Consider the following 19,738-nt stretch of genomic DNA (forward strand, 5'->3'; position numbering starts at 1 on the left):
TCTTGTTCAAAGGCATTTTTAATTGCATTGCCACACGAAATGCAGCAATTTTGTTTGTGCGCTGTGTTGATTTTCACACCTATATAAATGTATGCAAAGTTTTTCCTGTGCCCTATTTGGGGTCAGCGTGTCGCACAGACAACGAACGTCTTGTCTTATTGCCATTTAGATAATATTTATTGTGAAATTTTCCCACCTTCCTTCCTTTGCCTATATCTTGTCTCTGTAATTCCCTCATATTTACGTAAAATTCTGGCTTGGAAATTCCTTGAGCCACAGTATTCCGTGCCGTTTCCGCAGGCTTTTGCTTTCGGCATCAGCTGAAACGCAACTGTCCTCAAATTCGTCTTCACTTTCGCTGTTTACTTTCGCACTCGAATCACACGAACTAACACGACTAAAAACTCTGTTTCGGCTTTCGAAAAGAAAAAAAAAGCCGACTAAATTGAAAGAGCAGAAAAAACTCTCAGAGAAGAGTTTTGCGCGTCGGCGCAGTTGCAAACTTCGAAATATTCTAAAATGAGTTTCAAGTTGTTCGAATCGAGTTCAATTGGACAGTTTAACATCGTTTTTATAAGAGTTTTAGCACTTGGAATTCTAGTCAACTTCTTCACTAGGCAAACGATGCAGAGCTGAATAAATGAGAAGTCTTTAGAGACAAAAGCTTTACTTAGTCTGTAACTGATTTTATAAAAGATAATTATAATTGACAAACAACTTAGCAAGATATTTATTTATCAGAACCTTTCCAGCAGCTTTGATTTCATTATTCACATAGTTATGAATGAATACCAGAAATATTTAAAACAAGTAAAAAAACAACACTCAAGTTTTGACTTTAATAGATCCATCACATTTTTTCTTAATCTATGTACTAAAAATTAAAATATTCCTATTAAACACTTTTCACACATATCGGGTCGGGGAAGTTGTCTCTTACTGTCAATTCCACAAGCTTAATATTAATAATATAATGGGTCTAGCACATACTTAACATCTTGGACGATCACAACGCAGATCAGTTTCATTGCCTTCTACATAGATTATTTGGTCTTATTCACACAACGAGGAGTTATAGTTAATATTTATTTTAATTTAAAAAATACCTGCATTAATCCAATAACTTTACAGTTATTATCAAAGTTAATAGAGTGTACAAACATAAAATGGTGAAACAAAAGTGAAAAGACTCTTGAAATAGTATGATATGGCCACAAGCCATAAAAGGAAAATTAATATTCAAAGAAAAAAATTTTGTTGTTGCTGTAAAGAATGGAAATACCTTAACTATTCATAAATGGTGTATGTATGCATGTAAAATTGGACTATCAATATGTCTGATAAATTACCATCAATCTCTGGCATTTAAAATATATTGCAAACAAATAAAGAACAAAAGTCAGAAAACTGAATAATTTAAATGAAGCAAAACTCTACTGCAATCAGTTCCGAATGAAACCTCTCTTATGAAAACAGGCTGCACTCGTATATTGTAATTTTGGAAAAATGTATGCTATAAAAAGAGCTGATAGCAAAAACACAAACAACAAGAGCAAAGACACAAGAAATGAAATAAAAAAGAAATGGAGATGGATATCGCATAACAGATACAGACAGAAGAAGACGGGTTAGTGAAAATGCAAATTCACCAACAGAGATTCATTGGATTTTAATTAAGAGAAATTGCAAAAGACAAAACAACAACAACGACATGCAGGTAGGGCAAAGCAAGTAGCACATGTCCTATGTATGTATGTAGTATGTTTGATGGAGGGGTTGTGTCTTTGACTTTAGAGTTTGCTTTACTTTGAGTGAATGTAGCTTTGATTTTGCTACACTTTTTGAGTGTAATTTCTTGATAGCAGCGTATGCAGCCTGATTTGTGGCGTTTCATCTTAGGTTGGCCTCCCTCATTCCCTTACTCCCATGAATCAAGCCAGCACTCACGTAAGCCGTGTGAAACACACACCAAACCAAGGACAAGAGGACTTTCTTGCTACTTCTACTCTGGCTGCTTGTTCAATTCTCGTTCAGCGACACACGCACCAAACCAGGAGGAGGACGAGGTCAATTTCATGCAGCACACACGAAAAACAACAAAAGCAACGTAAAAACAAAAGGCAACTCAAAAGGGCAACTCCTGCTGCTGCACATGTAGGACACGTACACCTTTGCTCGCTCAGACGTTCGCCTTTCTTTTGATGCAGCACGACAGGTTCTCAGCTGTAACTAAACGTTCGTTCCAGCTACCAAAGTAGCATCTCCCCCAGGCAGGCAGGCAATGTTGAGACAGTCACGTCCGCCTGGCCATAATTGATAGTTCAATCTGTTGCAGATCAAACGCTTGACAGCGGCCAACAGATCAACCTGAAAAATGGCTCTCATCGAGCAATTTGCTTGGATGGCTATTAAAGCCATTAGAGAGAACGTATCTGAGGAAGTTACGACAAACTTCATTATAATACAGTATTAGCTTTTTTCAACTGCTTAAACTATTTACTTTCCATTCCGATTTGAAATTGAATTTCGTTGAATTCGATGCTATTGAAGTAGCAAAAATTCAATTGCAGTCGAAACACCTGAGTAAACTATTTATTTGTGCTTTTCTTATAACAGTAGCCAAAAAAAAAAAAAAAAAAATAATACCATATTTATTTTAATGTTTTTCACGTAGTTCGAGAGCAGCGTTTGCGTTGCTCCAACAAAAGGCTACTTTCTCGAAAGTCGAAAGCAATTCGGTAAATAGATTTATGTTTTCAAGTTATTTGTCGTTTGGAGTGCAGTTGCACTTTTCTCTTCCCCTCCCTTCCTCAGTCTTCCTTTTCTTTTCGCGTGCTTTTGAAAATATAATAAGCAAAGTCTTTTATTGGCTAGCGAGTTTTGTGCCAATTTTGTTTACTGCTCATGTTTTGTCGCTTTATTTTAATGGCCGGCGCGTTAGAGTTTCTGGCTTCATTTATGTTTATGTTCGCATTTTTTATTTCTGTAATTTAAGCTTAGAATGGCGCACATAAATTCTCACCGAGTGCAGTCGAGTTGAGGACTCGTTGAGAGGTCACGTTGCCTCATTAAAACAACAAACAACAACAGCAATAAGTGTAATAACAACAGCAATAAGCGTTCCACACATGTCAAACACAATCATTTTTACCTTTCAACATTCGACATGCGAAAGTGCCAGTAAAATTACAATCTATGCAATCTTTAAAGTCTACTTTAAGGTAGGTCTTAAAATATCATGTTAATCTTTCAAGTGTTTTTAAATATTCAGAATTTAAGTAATTTATGCTCTTACATTTATTTATTTAGTTTAGAAGATTTTGTTTGCACATGAGCGTAATATAAATATATATAAAACTATGAATTCTATGGTGTATTAAAATAAACCAATTTGCTAATATGTATTTAAATCAAAATAATCTAATTTTTGTTACCGGAAATAATTTCAAAATAATCCATCAATATCAATTTCCTTATCGCTGCATTTATATATCTGCCATCTTTAATCTATCTTTGGCAATTCTTCAGAAATATGCACAAACAAACAATCGTGTGATTCCCTAGAAATATGCGTAATTTAAAGATTACTTTGCCTACTTCAAAATGTTTGAACAAATTTTCATTGAAACTGCAGCTATATTTGCAGAACTGATGAATCAAACTACAATCTTGTGTGATGATTTTAAAGGAAACAAGCTGTCCAGATAGATAAGAGTTAGGAACTCGTGCAAATACGTATTATTTACCCACAATTAGCTCATATATTAACCTTCGTTCTTAGAATACAAGAAACAAACGTACATACGAGTAACGTATGGAAGCAACTAGATAAGAATGCAAACATATCATACATCATTTACTCGTGCCGGCATTATCAATTTAAATAATTAATAGATACTCGACTATAATAATAATAATAGCCATAATATCTTATCACTTAAATTGCCAAGTTTCGAACTAATCACCGCTTCTTATAGCTAGTGTTCCAGTCGCAGCCCCTTTAGTAGCGATCAGAACTTAAAACAGTGCGGAATACTCAATAGTGAAGCAGATTTGAAACCAATAATAAAATAATTTTCATCATGAATGGTAGGAGAAATATTAATTTTAATTGCCACCTACATATATCATAAACGTTATCTGTCATATTTCTAGCCAAAGGCTGGGACTGGATGCCTTTGCTGTTGCTTCTCGTGGCAACTACTGTGGCAATGCAAAGCGAGTTGTGGGCTGCCACATGTGACAACGAGGAACGCTACGAGAACCAGATGATGTGCGTGGACAAACCGTTTGGTGCCCAGGTGCCCTATCCCGATAATTGCAGTCTATTCCTCGTCTGCAATTGTCTTTATCCCACGGTCAAACTTTGCCCCGCTACACTGTGGTGGGACAACGACACACAAGTCTGTAACTATCCTCAGGATACGAAGTGCATTTACTACAGCTTTACGACACCTGTGCCAACTACATTACCGACTTCGAGCAGTCCTGCAGATAATACAACTTTTCTACCGATCACTACATCTTCTGTGTGGACTACAACTGAAGAGAATTGGCCAACTTCTAGCTGGGATCCACCACCAGCACCGCCTGGCATTGACGATTCATTCTGCCGCGATTACCCAGACGGTTCGGTGCATCGATATGACTACGATTGCAATGCCTATATTAATTGCACTCATGGCTGGCCCGTGCTCAACTACTGTGATTACGATAAGGTCTTTAATGCGGTGCTGAAAATTTGCGATACGCCAGATACCGCGGAATGTGAACCGCTGCCGTTGCCTACGTCAACCACTGTAGAGTCCCCAACAACAACAGACGAACCATCAACAACTACGGTTGAGCCCTCGACAACAACTGTAGAACCCACAACAACTACAGATGAATCCACAACAACTACAGATGAACCAAAAACAACCACAGTTGAACCAACAACAACTACAGATGAACCAACAACAACCACTGAAGACGATGGCACGTGTGGTCCACCTCCTGTGGGCATAGACGAGGATTACTGTTGGTATTTGGGCAATGGGTTCTACGAGTATCCCTATGACTGCAGCGCCTACATCAGCTGTCGCAATGGCTGCACTAATTTAGCCTACTGCAAACCCGACAAGCTCTTCAACCCAATGCTATTCATCTGCGACACACCTGACTCGGTGGTGTGTAACCCTGAGCCCTATCCAACAACCGTCGGAACAACGGAGACACCGCCAACAGAACTGCCAAATGATAGCACCACCAGCACACCTGAATCCACCACAACCATCACAACAACAACAACCACGCCGCTGCCACCTTATGTGGATCCCCAAATCTGCGACGGTTTGCCCGACTACAGTCGCCTGCCCATTGCCAGCAACTGCTCGCAGTATGTGCAGTGCAAGGACAATGAAGCGATACTCGGTGAGTGTAGCAATGGCATGCTCTTCAATCCCGATTTCCTCATCTGCGACAATGCCGACGATGTGCTTTGCTATGGTGATCGCACCACAACCTCACCAACTACGACCACACCTGAGCCAACAACTACACCAACCACAACCACCAGCACCACTGTGACTACGCCTGCCACTACAACCACTGCAGGACCTGCGCAACTCTGCGATGGTCAGGAGGTGGGTACTTCGTTTCCCTATGAGGAGGATTGCACCCAGTATATACTGTGTCTGGGCGATGACAAGTACTACATAGCACCTTGTGCTGGTGGATATTATGATCCCAAAACGGGTAACTGTGGTCCCAACGTGTCCCCCACAGCCTGCAAGGAGAAGGAGACCACCACAACGCCAGCAACAACAACATCAACTACAACGACTACCACTCAGGCGCCAACAACGACGACAACAGAAGCTGTCACGCCTACGACAAGCAGCAGCCCAAAACCCGTGGAACCAACTGGCATCTGTGCGGGTCGCAATGATGGTGAAATGATTGCCTATCCCAACGATTGTAGCAAATACATTGTCTGCGTGTCACCCATACCCGTTGCCTTCTACTGCATCGAGGGCTTCTACTTTAGCCTGGAGCGACAACAATGCGTCCGATGGGAGGACAGTGATTGCGACCAGGACATCAGCACCACCACCACCGCCACACCGGGCAACACTACACCGCCTCCCGAGCCTACCATCTGTACGAACAGCACGCGCGATACATTCCCCTATCCGGAGAACTGTCAGTGGTTCATTCGTTGTGTCGACGATTACATCTACATGATGGATGTCTGTAACTGTGGCGAATACTACGATCCGATAGTGGGCGCCTGCGGTCCGGATGTTCCGCACGATGCTTGTCGCTGGGACTACACATCAACCACCCCCGAGTCTACCACTCCTGAAAGCACGACCGCTGTTACACGTCCACCACCCCAAAAGGGTCCATGTGACGATGCTGCTGACGGAGAACTTGTTCCCTATCCCAATGATTGCTCGAAGTATATCAAATGTGATCGGCCCATTGCCTCGGCCTTTGACTGTGACGAGGGCGAAGAGTTTAGCGCCGAGGAACGCAAATGCATGGACGCCTCGCTGGCCAACTGCACGCCTGGTTCAACGGGAACTACGCCAACTTCAAGCACAACTCAGGAGACATCTACCACTCAGGAGACGTCTTCAACTCCGGAGACATCTACTACTCAGGAGACTTCTACAACCCAGGAGACTTCCACAACCCAGGAGACTTCCACAACCCAGGAAACTTCTACTACCGAGGAGACTTCCACAACACAGGAGACTTCTACTACCGAAGAGACTTCCACAACCCAGGAGACTTCTACTACGGACGAAACTTCCACAACCCAAGAGACTTCTACTACGGACGAAACTTCTACAACCGAAATCACCACAACAACTGAAGTTACACCCACGACACCGTCACCTAGCGGTATTTGTGGTGGCAAGCCACTTGGTTCACTCGTCCCCTATCCTAACAATTGTGGCAAATATATTATTTGTGAAGAACCCATACCCATTGGCTACGATTGTCCAGAGGGATTAGAATTTAGTCCGGAGGAATTGGAATGCATGTCTCCCGATCTAGCCAACTGTACTCCCGAAATCGACGCCAGTACCAACGACACCTGTGCCCTCAACCACACCATTTACCACGACTACAGAAACCCCTTGCAACACATCGCCTGATACAACCGCTTCTACATCAACTTCGGGAGTCTACTACTGTAGATGATTCAACTACAACTGAAGAAAGTACCTCAACTGTCACAACTACACCATTCACCACGACTACAGAAACACCTTGCAACACATCGCCTGATACAACCGCTTCTACACCAACTACGACAACTGAATCCACGACAGCAACAATAACCGATTCAACAACGACAACAATACATCCCGATACACCCAACATTTGCTGTGGCGTTCCGCTAGGCACACTTCTACCCTATCCCAATGACTGTAACCGATATGTGGTCTGTGACTATCCCATACCATATGCTGTAGTCTGTGCCGAAGGAACTCTATTCGATCCTCAGGAACTGCAGTGCACCGCCGAAGGCGTCGATTCCTGCTACTAAACTGACCCAACTAAATTTCTAAACTGCACTCAGCAAGTTCCTTAAATTAGTTTACAAAGAAAGCATATAACAAATATAAAAGCAAAGCTCAAAAGTGTTGTCTACTTAACTCCTGAAATCAATCGACTAAATGCACAAATGCAAATCCATTTAGTGATAGCACTCATAAGGATTCGGAAGTAGCTCAAATGGGTATCAATTACAAGCAAACCCTTTTATTTTGCAAAGCAACAGCGCAAAGTGGAAAGATAATTTACCACTTAACATGCAATCCATTTGGCCACAAACTGTTTGTCATTAGGGGGAAATGGAGAGAATGAAAGAAAAAGAGGCTCGCGACAAAGAAATGAAACCCCAAACAAGCAAGGACTCTATTTCGCAGCAGCAACAGGCTAACAACGAAAGCAAATTGAAGTCGTACTTGGGATAATATCGCTTACAAGTTTCAGCAATTTATCGTTGTTTGATTTCACCAGTTGTTCATCCCCCCTTCACACCCGACAACAACCTAATCAGATTTCGGGTTGGCACAATTGGCTAAGGAATTATGTTAGGGGTGTTGTTTGTTGTTGTTGTTGCCGACTGTGTTTAGGGGCACAGAGAAAGTGAGAGGGAAAAAAAACACGAACAAACGACACAAAATGTTGTGTCGAGCAGGCGAAAGCAATGTGACAACAACAAGGATGCGAAATAAACACATTCTGAGCAAATTGTTTGGCAATAATGTTAACTTAATGCGTTCCATTTGTCGCAATTCAAACGATAGACACGCATTGCGATTCGAAAGAGATTTGTTCGCAGTCTCTGGAGACAACTGGATATCCTTAAGTGTGGCAAACGTAGGAGAGTCAACAGCAACACCAGCGAGCTGTCTTCCTTTATTTGCCTCGTATCCATAAATCGTTCGGCTATGGGCAATTTCAAAAAAGCATCGCTTCAAAGTTGGCTATGAAAAAACAATTTGGTTGCACATTTATATTGCTTTAGTTGACACTCGGCCAAGTCGTTGAAATGCTGCCAAAACTGTTGCCCATTGAAGTTTTTACTAGGTTTTTCTGGGCGTCGAGCCAAACTCATAAATGTCACACTTGGCGTATGCTTAATCACAACCATCACATATGGTTGAGGAAGGAGAAAACTTTTAATAAAACATTTAAAATTAACTTGCAGTCAAATGTGGAAATATATAGAGAATAGAATGAGAAAAGTATTTTGTCAGGTTGACAGTTGAAAAATGCCCTCATATTTAGTTTTTCGAGCAGATGCCAACTAACAGTTCACAGTTATCAGTTGTAACTAACAATTAGCAGCACATCTCTGCACAAATGTTCATATGCATATATTCTGTATTTTTGCCCTCCTTCTCTTCGCTTTAGTTTACGAAACTTTTGCTGCAAATATTAATGTGCAATTCCATCCATTTATGGAAAATGTACTCGGTATTTTATACCACCCGCGAGAATTTTGCCATGTTTTGCAAACAGATAGACTGAAAGTGAGTTCAGCATTCAGTCGGAACCCTTGCTGGACACATAAAATATGATATATAGTATAGAATAGTATGCATGTATATTAAATGATAGTTGGCAAATAAAAATGCATAGCTAAAAACTGAATGCTCGCAACAATATTTGCATTTAAGCAAATTCCGTAAAACCCTTTACAGCAACATGCAATAAACAAAACCCAAAACAGAACTGAACTGAACTGATGCGAACACAAATGGTTTTATGAATTTATGAAAATTAAATCAAATGGACGGGACGAGTTGGAAACTTTTGAACTTTGATTCCCAGTCTGTTTGTCAGTTTGAATGCATGTATGTGTGTGTGTGTGTGTTTGAGGATTAAGAGTTTGTGAAATGTTTATTGATCGATTTCATTTCAATTTGATTGTCAAATATACATTTTTTTATTTGATTACTCTAACTAGATGAACAACTTCTAAATTGCATTTTCATTTACACATTTTTTTTAAAGGGAACATTGAAGAATTCTCTAGATATTTATTCCTCCTTGGAATCGACGTCATCTTCAACTTCGTCGTGTTCAGCGCCTTCCTCAGCGTCGTCTTCAATTTCGTCGTGTTCAGCGCCTTTCTCAGCGTCGTCTTCAATTTCGTCGTGTTCAGCGCCTTCCCCAGAGTCATCTTCAGCTATATCGTGGTCGAGGGCGTTAAGTGCAGCTTGGATTTCAGCCTCGAGTTCTGCGTCTTCAGCAGCATATTCATCAGACTCGACTTCCTCATCGGGAACACCGCGCCAGTAGCCATTGTAGTAGCCCCAACCGTTGTTGCCCCAGCCATTGTTACCCCAACCATTGCTCTGGTTACGATCAGCATCGATATGAGCATTGGCAATTGAGCTAGATACACCTGAGACAATGATTGAATTGTTGCCCACTTTGATTGTGGTATTTCCCTGCTCCTTCGCCAACTGTTGAGCCAATTGTGCCAGAGCTGCGCTCAGTCCGCTACCATACTGTGGCACTGCCAATGAGTAGGCAAAGATGCTGCCCAAAAGCAGGGTGACAACTGAGATGATCTGCATGGCTAACTGACTACAAGTCGCAACTTGAACTGTATTCTCTGCTTAATGATTAGCTCTTTTATAGCAACCAACTGCTGTTACAACACAAATCTTACCACACTTTAAACAACGATCCAAATGCATCAAGGTGACAGCTGCTAGAAAGCAAACAAAACGTGCTGTGAAATGTTTTGTTTGATTTTCGATTTCAACAAGCACCCATAACAAGTGTATTACAAGTTTCAAAGTTTATGTGAGTTGTTTGCTTAGCAAACAAAATTGAATTTGGAGCATGAATGCACAAAATGTATTGTTTAGTCTAATTTAATGAAAAGTCATTGAGAATATCATTGAGAATAAATCTAGAATATTTTTTCATTATTTGTAGTTCACTATATCTTTGTGCCTCCATTAAATGTAAGTAACAAGCAGAAAGTATATACATTTTTGATAAGCGCGAATAGCCGATGTAGTACTATATCAACATACCAAATATTGCCTTTGGTATATTCTTGTGATATGTTTTAAAATTAATACCGCACCATTTTGCATTTATTCAAAATGGACAGGGAGTATATTACAGTCGAGCTGTTTTACTTGTTTTAATTTTAGTGATGTAAGGTCAAATTGCTATTTGGTCTTTATTATTGAGGCTTCTATTTAGATATAGTGCTATACAAAACAAAAATTGATCGCTAAAAACGGCACTTTCATTTGTGAATTCATATTCGATGATTAATATTCTACAATAATAATAGCAATAAATAATGATATCCAGACATTTACATTGCTAAACATTCATTTTTCCCTTTCTGGACTTCATTTTTGCATTATAAAAAAAAAAAGCAAAACAAATTCCTAAACATTTTTTCATACCTCTATCTGCCAACAAGTCGAAACTGTTGCAAAACTTTGTCAAATTGCAGCTCTCTTCATCTGGCATAACATTTGCTAAGCGCGCACAAATCCATCCACTTAACATGTCCCGTCAAAAGCAACATAAACAGGACCGATTACAACTTGTAATGCACACGATCTGGTCATATAAAAGAAGCTCACAAATTTAACGTTTAGAATTTTATGTGTAGGAGGAGGACGACGACGAACGCAAGCCAATCTTTCATCCGGAACACAGTATTCATATTAATAAAAAGACGCGCATCATTATGAGCAGCAGAGCAGCATGTGAGAGGGGAGGCGGCGATGTAAACAAGTCGACAACAAATTATGAGTCACGCAACAAAAAATTTTATGGACTGCACGTTGATTGAAGATAAAGTTTAACTCACATTGCGTATACGCCACTTGTGACGACAGCAATTGTGGCTTAATTAAAAAAGTATGTGAAAAATATTGAAATGACAATTTTAATTAAATGAGAAATGTAAATACAGGTAGCAATTAGCCGCAGGCTCTTATTCTCTTTTTCCCAACTCATTTTGCGGTCTGTCGACTTCTCTATTTTTCTATTTACTTGCCCCACATTTCATTCGACATGTTCTTTGTTTGTCGAGAACGAAAATTGTTTTAAAATTAATTAACCACCGTCAATACAAGCGATGAGATTTGTATTAACTGAAGAGCTCTCAGAGTAGATGCAAATCAAATGCATGAAAATATTTATCTGCTTCTTTTCTCTCTATCTCTATCTATCTTTTCCCTGTATCTACTTCGTTTCGATTTAATTAAACTTCTTTTGAGATTGAGCAATCGATGTAAGAGAAGCGTAATAACCGGATCAACTTTTACGAATTGCAAATTTTTGGGTTTAGCTTAAGCAAACGCTTTTGCCACCGACATCAATTTGCCGTCTGGGAAACTTTTTTTTACGACATATGCGGAACTTACACCACACACAACTGACACTGACTTGTGTGTTTATTTAATATCTATGCTCGTAAAATAAATTAAACATTCATATTCCGTTTATTTACTTAGGCAAATTGAGTTTCCACAGTTGACATGCTGAATACGCAAAAAAGCCTTTTTCCCCAGCAATATGTGGTAGAGAGAGTAGATAGAAAAGTGGGAAGGAACGTTTGAAGAGTTAACTTCTCAGAAGGCAGTCAAAAGCGCGACACGCTGAGACGAGAGTGAAAGAGAGAGCTCTCAAGTTGGAGTATGATCTGGTTCTGTTGTTAACAGGAAACGAATGTCTGTTGCATGCAAAGTGACAAATGTCATGAAATATTCAATTGGCCAAGGACCCAAGAAAAGTGACTCCTCACAATAAAACGCTTTTTGCACATCTACTTCAAAAGCAAAAGAGTTTTCGAATTTACTGCTACATAAGCGACGATATTTACGAGCTTTGTAAAATGCATTTAAAGCAAAAACATACAATTACTTGACCAAGTGGCCGACTCACTAAATCGCTTTTAAGAATACACTTTTTAACATTACATTATAAAAAGAAAATCCATCTAATTACTGTGTGACTAGATGCAAAATCTTTCTACAAAGTAGCGGTAAAAGATGACAAGAAAAGCAGGGTTTTCCATAATTACAAATCCGTAAAACATTTTTCCATTCTATTCCACATAAATAATGACAACTTCAGTCAGCCTATGTTAATATTTTTGGTTTTAAATCAACCAAACAGTATCATAGATGACTAAAGTGGACATCTAGCTTCTGATTGGCTGATCTATTCATTTTCACATTTTTAAGATAGACGAGCAAATATTTACCACTACAGTAACACATGGAAATGCATCTAGTTACTTTATGACTAGGTACAAAACCACACATTAAAGTAACGGTAAAGATGACAATAAAATAATAATCATTTTTTCCATAATTTAAAAACATTCATAATATCAACTAATATGATATATGACTATATATTATATGACTATGACAATTCTGGCAGACATTTGAGCGATGACAACATTAAACAACTATGAAATACTTTTTGCTTTTAAATCAACCAAAAAGCAGATCATAATTGACTAAAATGGACATCCAGCTGCTTATTGTTTTCCATATAAAATCACAATTTAAAGTTGATGACACACATTTTTAAGACAGATAAATAAATATTTAACGTTACTTTAAGACCTAAAATTAAATCTAGTTACTTTATGACTCGAAAAAATATATTAATGTAATGATAAAAAATGGCAATAAAATGCTGTATGTTCTACATAATTTCAAATCTGTGCGATGCAGATATGTTAAGTATTTGAAGGATGACAACTTCCGTCGCCTATGAAATACTCCTTACTTTTAGATCAACTAAACAGTAAATCATATACGACGAAAGTGGACATGTCAGTCATATATCACAAATTATACTGCCAAACATAAACATGACGATATTTATGGGCTTTGTATGCAAAACCTTGAGCTTCTAATTTACAAATTTTCAAGGCAGACAAATACATAAATATTTAGCATTACTTTATGACTAGAAAATACATCTAGTTACTTTATGACTAGATATATGGTCTAGTCGCAAAGAAACGTTAAAATCAAATTGCCAAAAACGATAATGCTCAATGTATTCTATAACTGAAAATGTGTAAAACACTTACTTCTAATAGCAATTATACAACTTGCAGACATTGAAACGATGGCAACTTTAGACGCCTATGAAATACTTTTTGCTTTGAACTCAACCAAACAGTATATCACAGACTAATAAAATCGACATGTCGTCTGTCATAAAAAATCACAAATTACACATCACAAATTTACACATCATTATATGCCTGACATTATTCACGGGCTTTTTAATATAAAATTGTTAGATTGAGAATCTACTATTTAGCATTAGTTTAACACATAAAAATGCATCTAGTTACAATATGACTAGATGCAAAATCATGCATTAAACTAACGGTAAGAGATGACAATCAAATACTGTATGTTTTCCATAATTTCAAACCTTTACCACGCAGATATGTTAAGAATTTAAACGATGACAACTTCCATCGTCTATGAAATACTCCTTACTTTAAGATCAAATAAACAGTAGATCACAGACGACTAAAGTGGACATCCGACTGTTGTCTTCCACCTAAAATCACAAGTTACATAAAGTATAGGAGCAAAAATATGGTATAACTTGACCTCAAGAAGAAAATATATTTAGCATTACCTTAAAACATATAATTCCATTTAGTTACTTAATGACTAAACGCAAAAATATGATTTAAAGTAACGGAAAAATATGAGAATAAAATCCCGTCTAATTTCCACAATTTCAATTCAGTAAAATTTGTATTTCTATAAAGAACTAATATGACATTTAAATGATGACAACTTCAGTCACTCTATGGTATTATATTTGCTATTAAATCAACTAAACAGAAGATCACAGGCGACTCAAGTGGACATCTCATTGCTGGTAATCACAACTCAACAAACATTTAAAGCGAATATATGTAAGAATTACTACTGATCTACTCTTTTTAACACTTTTAAGAAAGAGAATTAAATAAATATTAAGCATTACTTTATGACTAGAAGATACATCTAGTTATTTTATCACTGGGTATATGGTCTAATCGCAAAAGAAACGTTAAAATCAAATTGCCAAAAACGACAATAAAATGCTGAATGTATTCTATTTATTTCTAATAGCAATTAATATACGACTTGCAGACATCGAAACGATGGCAACTTTCAGACGCCTATGAATTACAATTTGCTTTTAATTCAACCAAACAGTATATCATAGGCGACTGAAGTGGACATCTAGTTGCTGCTTGACTGCCATATAAAACCACAAATTAAACTGAATGAATACATTTACGGACTTTGTAAAGTCAACTGCTTGTAATCAAAAATATGCATTAATTTGATCTATTCATTTTCAGACTTTTAAGGTAGACAAATAAATATTTACCATTACGTTAACACATGGAAATGCGCCTAGTTACTTTATGACTAGAAACAAAGTCACGCATTTAAGTAACGGTAAAAGATGACAATCAAATACTGTATGGTTTCCATAATTTCAAATGTGTTAAGAATTTAATCGATTTCAACTTCCTTCGGCTATGAAATACTGCTTGATTTTATTTCAACTTAACAGTAGATCACAGACGACTAAAGTGGACATCCGACTGTTGTCTTCCACCTAAAATCACAAGCTATATAATATATAAGAGCAAAAATTTGCCTTAAGAAGAGAATATATTTAGCATTACCTCAAAACATATAATTACATTCAATTACTTAATGACTAAACGCAAAAATATGCTTTAAGGTAACGGTAAAAAATGACAATAAAATCCTGTCTGATTACCACAATTTCAATTCGGTAAATTTTGATTTCTATAAAGAACTAATATGACATTTATAGTAAATGATGACAACTTCAGTCACTCTATGGTATTCTATTTGCTTTTAAATCAACTAAACAGAAGATCACAGGCGACTCAAGTGGAGATCTCACTGCTGACTGCTAATCACAACTTAAAAAACATTTAAAGCGAAAATATGTAATAACTTGATCTACTCATTTTAACACTTTTAAGACAGACAAATGCATAAATATTTAGCATTACTTTATGACTAGAAATAACATCTAGTTACTTTATTACTTTATTATATGGGCTAGTCAAAACGAAACGATAAAATCAAGTTGACTGACTGTTTTATTTCATTTAAAATCCATAAAATATTTATTTATGAAAACAACTGGAATACGACTAGTAGATATTCATTTATCACGAATCTTTAAATGATGACAACTTTAATCAGTCTATGAAATACTCTTTGCTTTTAAATCAACCAAACAGTATATCACAGACAATCGACATGTCGTCTGTCATAAAAAATCACAAATTACTCAGCAAATTATTTGCATGACATTATTCACGGGCTTTTTAATATAACATTTTTAGATTGAGAATTTACTATTTAGCATTAGTTCAACACATGAAAATGCTTCTAGTTACAATATGACTAGATGCAAAATCATGCATAAAACTAACGGTAAGAGATGACAATCAAATACTGTATGTTTTCCATAATTTCAAACCTTTACCACGCAGATATGTTAAGAATTTAAACGATGACAACTTCCATCGTCTATGAAATACGATGGCAACTTTCAGACGCCTATGAATTACAATTTGCTTTTAATTCAACCAAACAGTATATCATAGGCGACTGAAGTGGACATCTAGTTGCTGCTTGACTGCCATATAAAACCACAAATTAAACTGAATGAATACATTTACGGACTTTGTAAAGTCAACTGCTTGTAATCAAAAATATGCATTAATTTGATCTATTCATTTTCAGACTTTTAAGGTAGACAAATAAATATTTACCATTACGTTAACACATGGAAATGCGCCTAGTTACTTTATGACTAGAAACAAAGTCACGCATTTAAGTAACGGTAAAAGATGACAATCAAATACTGTATGGTTTCCATAATTTCAAATGTGTTAAGAATTTAATCGATTTCAACTTCCTTCGGCTATGAAATACTGCTTGATTTTATTTCAACTTAACAGTAGATCACATACGACTAAAGTGGACATCCGACTGTTGTCTTCCACCTAAAATCACAAGCTATATAATATATAAGAGCAAAAATTTGCCTTAAGAAGAGAATATATTTAGCATTACCTTAAAACATATAATTACATTCAATTACTTAATGACTAAACGCAAAAATATGCTTTAAGGTAACGGTAAAAAATGACAATAAAATCCTGTCTGATTACCACAATTTCAATTCGGTAAAATTTTGATTTCTATAAAGAACTAATATGACATTTATAGTAAATGATGACAACTTCAGTCACTCTATGGTATTCTATTTGCTTTTAAATCAACTAAACAGAAGATCACAGGCGACTCAAGTGGAGATCTCACTGCTGACTCGTAATCACAACTTAAAAAACATTTAAAGCGAAAATATGTAATAAATAACTTGATCTACTCATTTTAACACTTTTAAGACGGACAAATACATACATATTTAGCATTACTTTATGACTAGAAGATACATCTAGTTACTTTATTACTAGATATAGAGTCTAGCCTCAAAGAAACGCTATAATCAAATTTCCAAACTATACTTTAAATTTGTTAAACATTTATTTCTAATAAAAATTAATAAACGACTTGTACATACTCATTTCAGACATTCATTTAACCGATGAAAACTTAAGATGTTTGTCCTATAAAATCATGACAATATTTACGGGCTTTCTAAAATAAAATTCACTTTTAAAAATAAGAATTATCTATTTAGCATTAGTTTAAGACATGAAAATGCAGCTAGTAACTTTATGACAAGATGCAAAATCATGCATTAAACTAACGGTAAAAGATGACAATAAAACTGTTAGTTTTCCATAATTTCAAATCTGCACCACGCAGATATATTAAGCATTTAAACGATTACAACTTTAGTCAGCCTATAATAATCTTTTTGCGTTTAAATCAACCATATAAAATCACAAATTAAAGTCAACTGCTTGTAAACAGAAATATGCATTAACTTGCTTGATCTATACATTTTCACACTTTTAAGATAGACAGATAAATATATACCGCTACATTAACACATGAAAATGCTTCTAGTTACTTTATGACTAGAAGCAAAGTCACGCATTTAAGTAGCGGTAAAGGGATGCAAATGAAATCCTGTCTGATTTCCACAATTTCAAATCTGTACCACACAGATATGTTAAGAATTTAAACGATGACAACTTTCGTCGCCTATGAAATACTCGTTAGTTTTATATCAATCAAACAGTAGATCACAGGGGACTAAAGTGGACATAGAACTGCTGCCTTTTACATAAAATCTTAAGTCATACAAAATATAAGAGCAAAAATATGATAACTTGCCTTAAGAAGAAAATATATTTAGCATAACCTTAAAACATATAATTACATTGAGTTACTTAATGACTAAACGCAAAAATATGCTTTAAAGTAACGGTAAAAGATGACAATAAAATCCTGTCAGATTTCCATAATAATATTTCCGTAAAATTGTAATTTTTTTAAAGAACTAATATAACATTTAAATGATAACAACTTCAGTCAACCTATGGTATTCTATTTGCTTTTAAATCAACTAAACAGAATATCACAGGCGACTCAAGTGGACATCTAACCGCTGACTGGTAGTCCCATAAAATCACAACTTATACTGAAAAATATAAGCATGACAAAATATTTACTTTACAAAGCGGTCAAAAAACATTTAAAGCCAAAATATGTAATATCTTGGTTTACTCATTTTAACACTTTTAAGACAGACAATTACATAAATATTTGGCATTACTTTATGACTAGAAAATATATCTAGTTACTTTATTACTAGATATATGGTCTAGCCTCAAAGAAACGCTATAATCAATTTTCCAACCTATACTTTAAATTTGTTAAACATATATTTCTAATAAAAATTAATAAACAACTCATTTCAGGCAGTAATTTAATTGATGAAAACTTAAGATGCCTGTTCTATAAAATCATGACAATATTTACGGGCTTTCTACAATAAAATTCACTTTTAAAAATGAGAATTATCTATTTAAAAATTGTATTATTATTATTTAAAATGCATCTAGTAACTTTACAAGATGCAAAATCATGAACTAAACTAACGGTAAAGGATGACAATAAAACGCTTTCACTTTTCCACGCAGATATAATAAGCATTTAAACGATGACAACTTTCGTCGCCTATGAAATACTCGTTGGTTTTATATCAATCAAACAGTAGATCACAGAGGACTAAAGTGGACATCGAACTGCTGCCTTTCACATAAAAACACAAGTTATACAAAATATAAGAGCAAACATTTGATAAAACTTGCCCTAAGAAGAAAATATATTTAGCATTACCTTAAAACATATAATTCCATTTAGTTACTTAATGACTAAATGCAAAAATATGCCTTAAAGTAACGTTAAAAGATGACAATAAAATCCTGTCTGATTACCACAATTACAATTCGGTAAAATTTTGATTTCTATAAAGAACTAATATGACATTTAAATGATGACAACTTCAGTCAACTAAAGGTATTCTATTTGATTTTAAATCAACTAAACAGAAGACCACAGGCGACTGAAGTGGACATCTCGCTGCTGACTGGTAATCACAACTCAAAAAACATTTAAAGCCAAAATATTTAATAACTTGATCTACACATTTTAACACTTTTAAGACGGACAAATACATAAATATTTAGCATTACTTTATGACTAGATAATACATCTAGTTACTTTATGACTAGTCAAAAAGAAACGATAAAATCAAATTGCCAAAAACGAAAATTAAAGGCCGACTGTTTTATTTCATTTAAAATCCATAAAATATTTATTTATGAAATCAACCGGTATACGACTAGTAGATATTCAGTTCTCACGAATATTTAAATGATGACAACTTCAATCAGTCTACGAAAAACTCTTTGCTTTTAAATTGACCAAAGAGTAGATCACATACTAATAAAGTGGACATCTAACTGCCGATTGTCTTTGATATAAAACCACAAATTATGCCTTCGGCAATTAGATGTTTGAGCAACTCAAACGGACTAGTAGATATCCTGAACTAGACATCTGCCACTTAACTGCAAACATATATTCGGCAAGCGTTTTGGCCAGCAGCAACAGTAAATCTTCTGGACGCCCCAAAGGCAATTTGCTGGAACTTGAAACTTGCACGTTGAGCT

At 36.1% G+C, this 19,738-nt stretch overlaps 3 protein-coding genes across 4 annotated transcripts in view; 1 reads left to right on the forward strand and 2 right to left on the reverse strand.

Annotated features, from left to right (window-relative positions):
• The window catches only part of LOC133842870 (lachesin), a 64,165-nt gene that overhangs the window by 38,919 nt on the left and 5,508 nt on the right, over window positions 1–19,738 (reverse strand). The window lies entirely within an intron of this gene.
• On the forward strand, window positions 3,967–7,324 carry LOC133842652 (mucin-2). The gene is made up of 2 exons (XM_062275849.1): window positions 3,967–4,089; window positions 4,156–7,324. The coding sequence occupies exons 1-2, from the start codon at window positions 4,083–4,085 to the stop codon at window positions 7,146–7,148; spliced, it is 3,000 nt and encodes a 999-aa protein (XP_062131833.1). The 5' UTR covers window positions 3,967–4,082; the 3' UTR covers window positions 7,149–7,324.
• On the reverse strand, window positions 9,528–10,133 carry LOC133842654 (uncharacterized). The gene has a single exon (XM_062275850.1). It carries the CDS (start codon window positions 10,089–10,091, stop codon window positions 9,549–9,551), a length of 543 nt encoding a protein of 180 aa, XP_062131834.1. The 5' UTR covers window positions 10,092–10,133; the 3' UTR covers window positions 9,528–9,548.

The sequence above is a fragment of the Drosophila sulfurigaster genome, chromosome 3, assembly GCF_023558435.1.
Source record: "Drosophila sulfurigaster albostrigata strain 15112-1811.04 chromosome 3, ASM2355843v2, whole genome shotgun sequence".
Lineage (NCBI taxonomy): Eukaryota > Metazoa > Arthropoda > Insecta > Diptera > Drosophilidae > Drosophila > Drosophila sulfurigaster.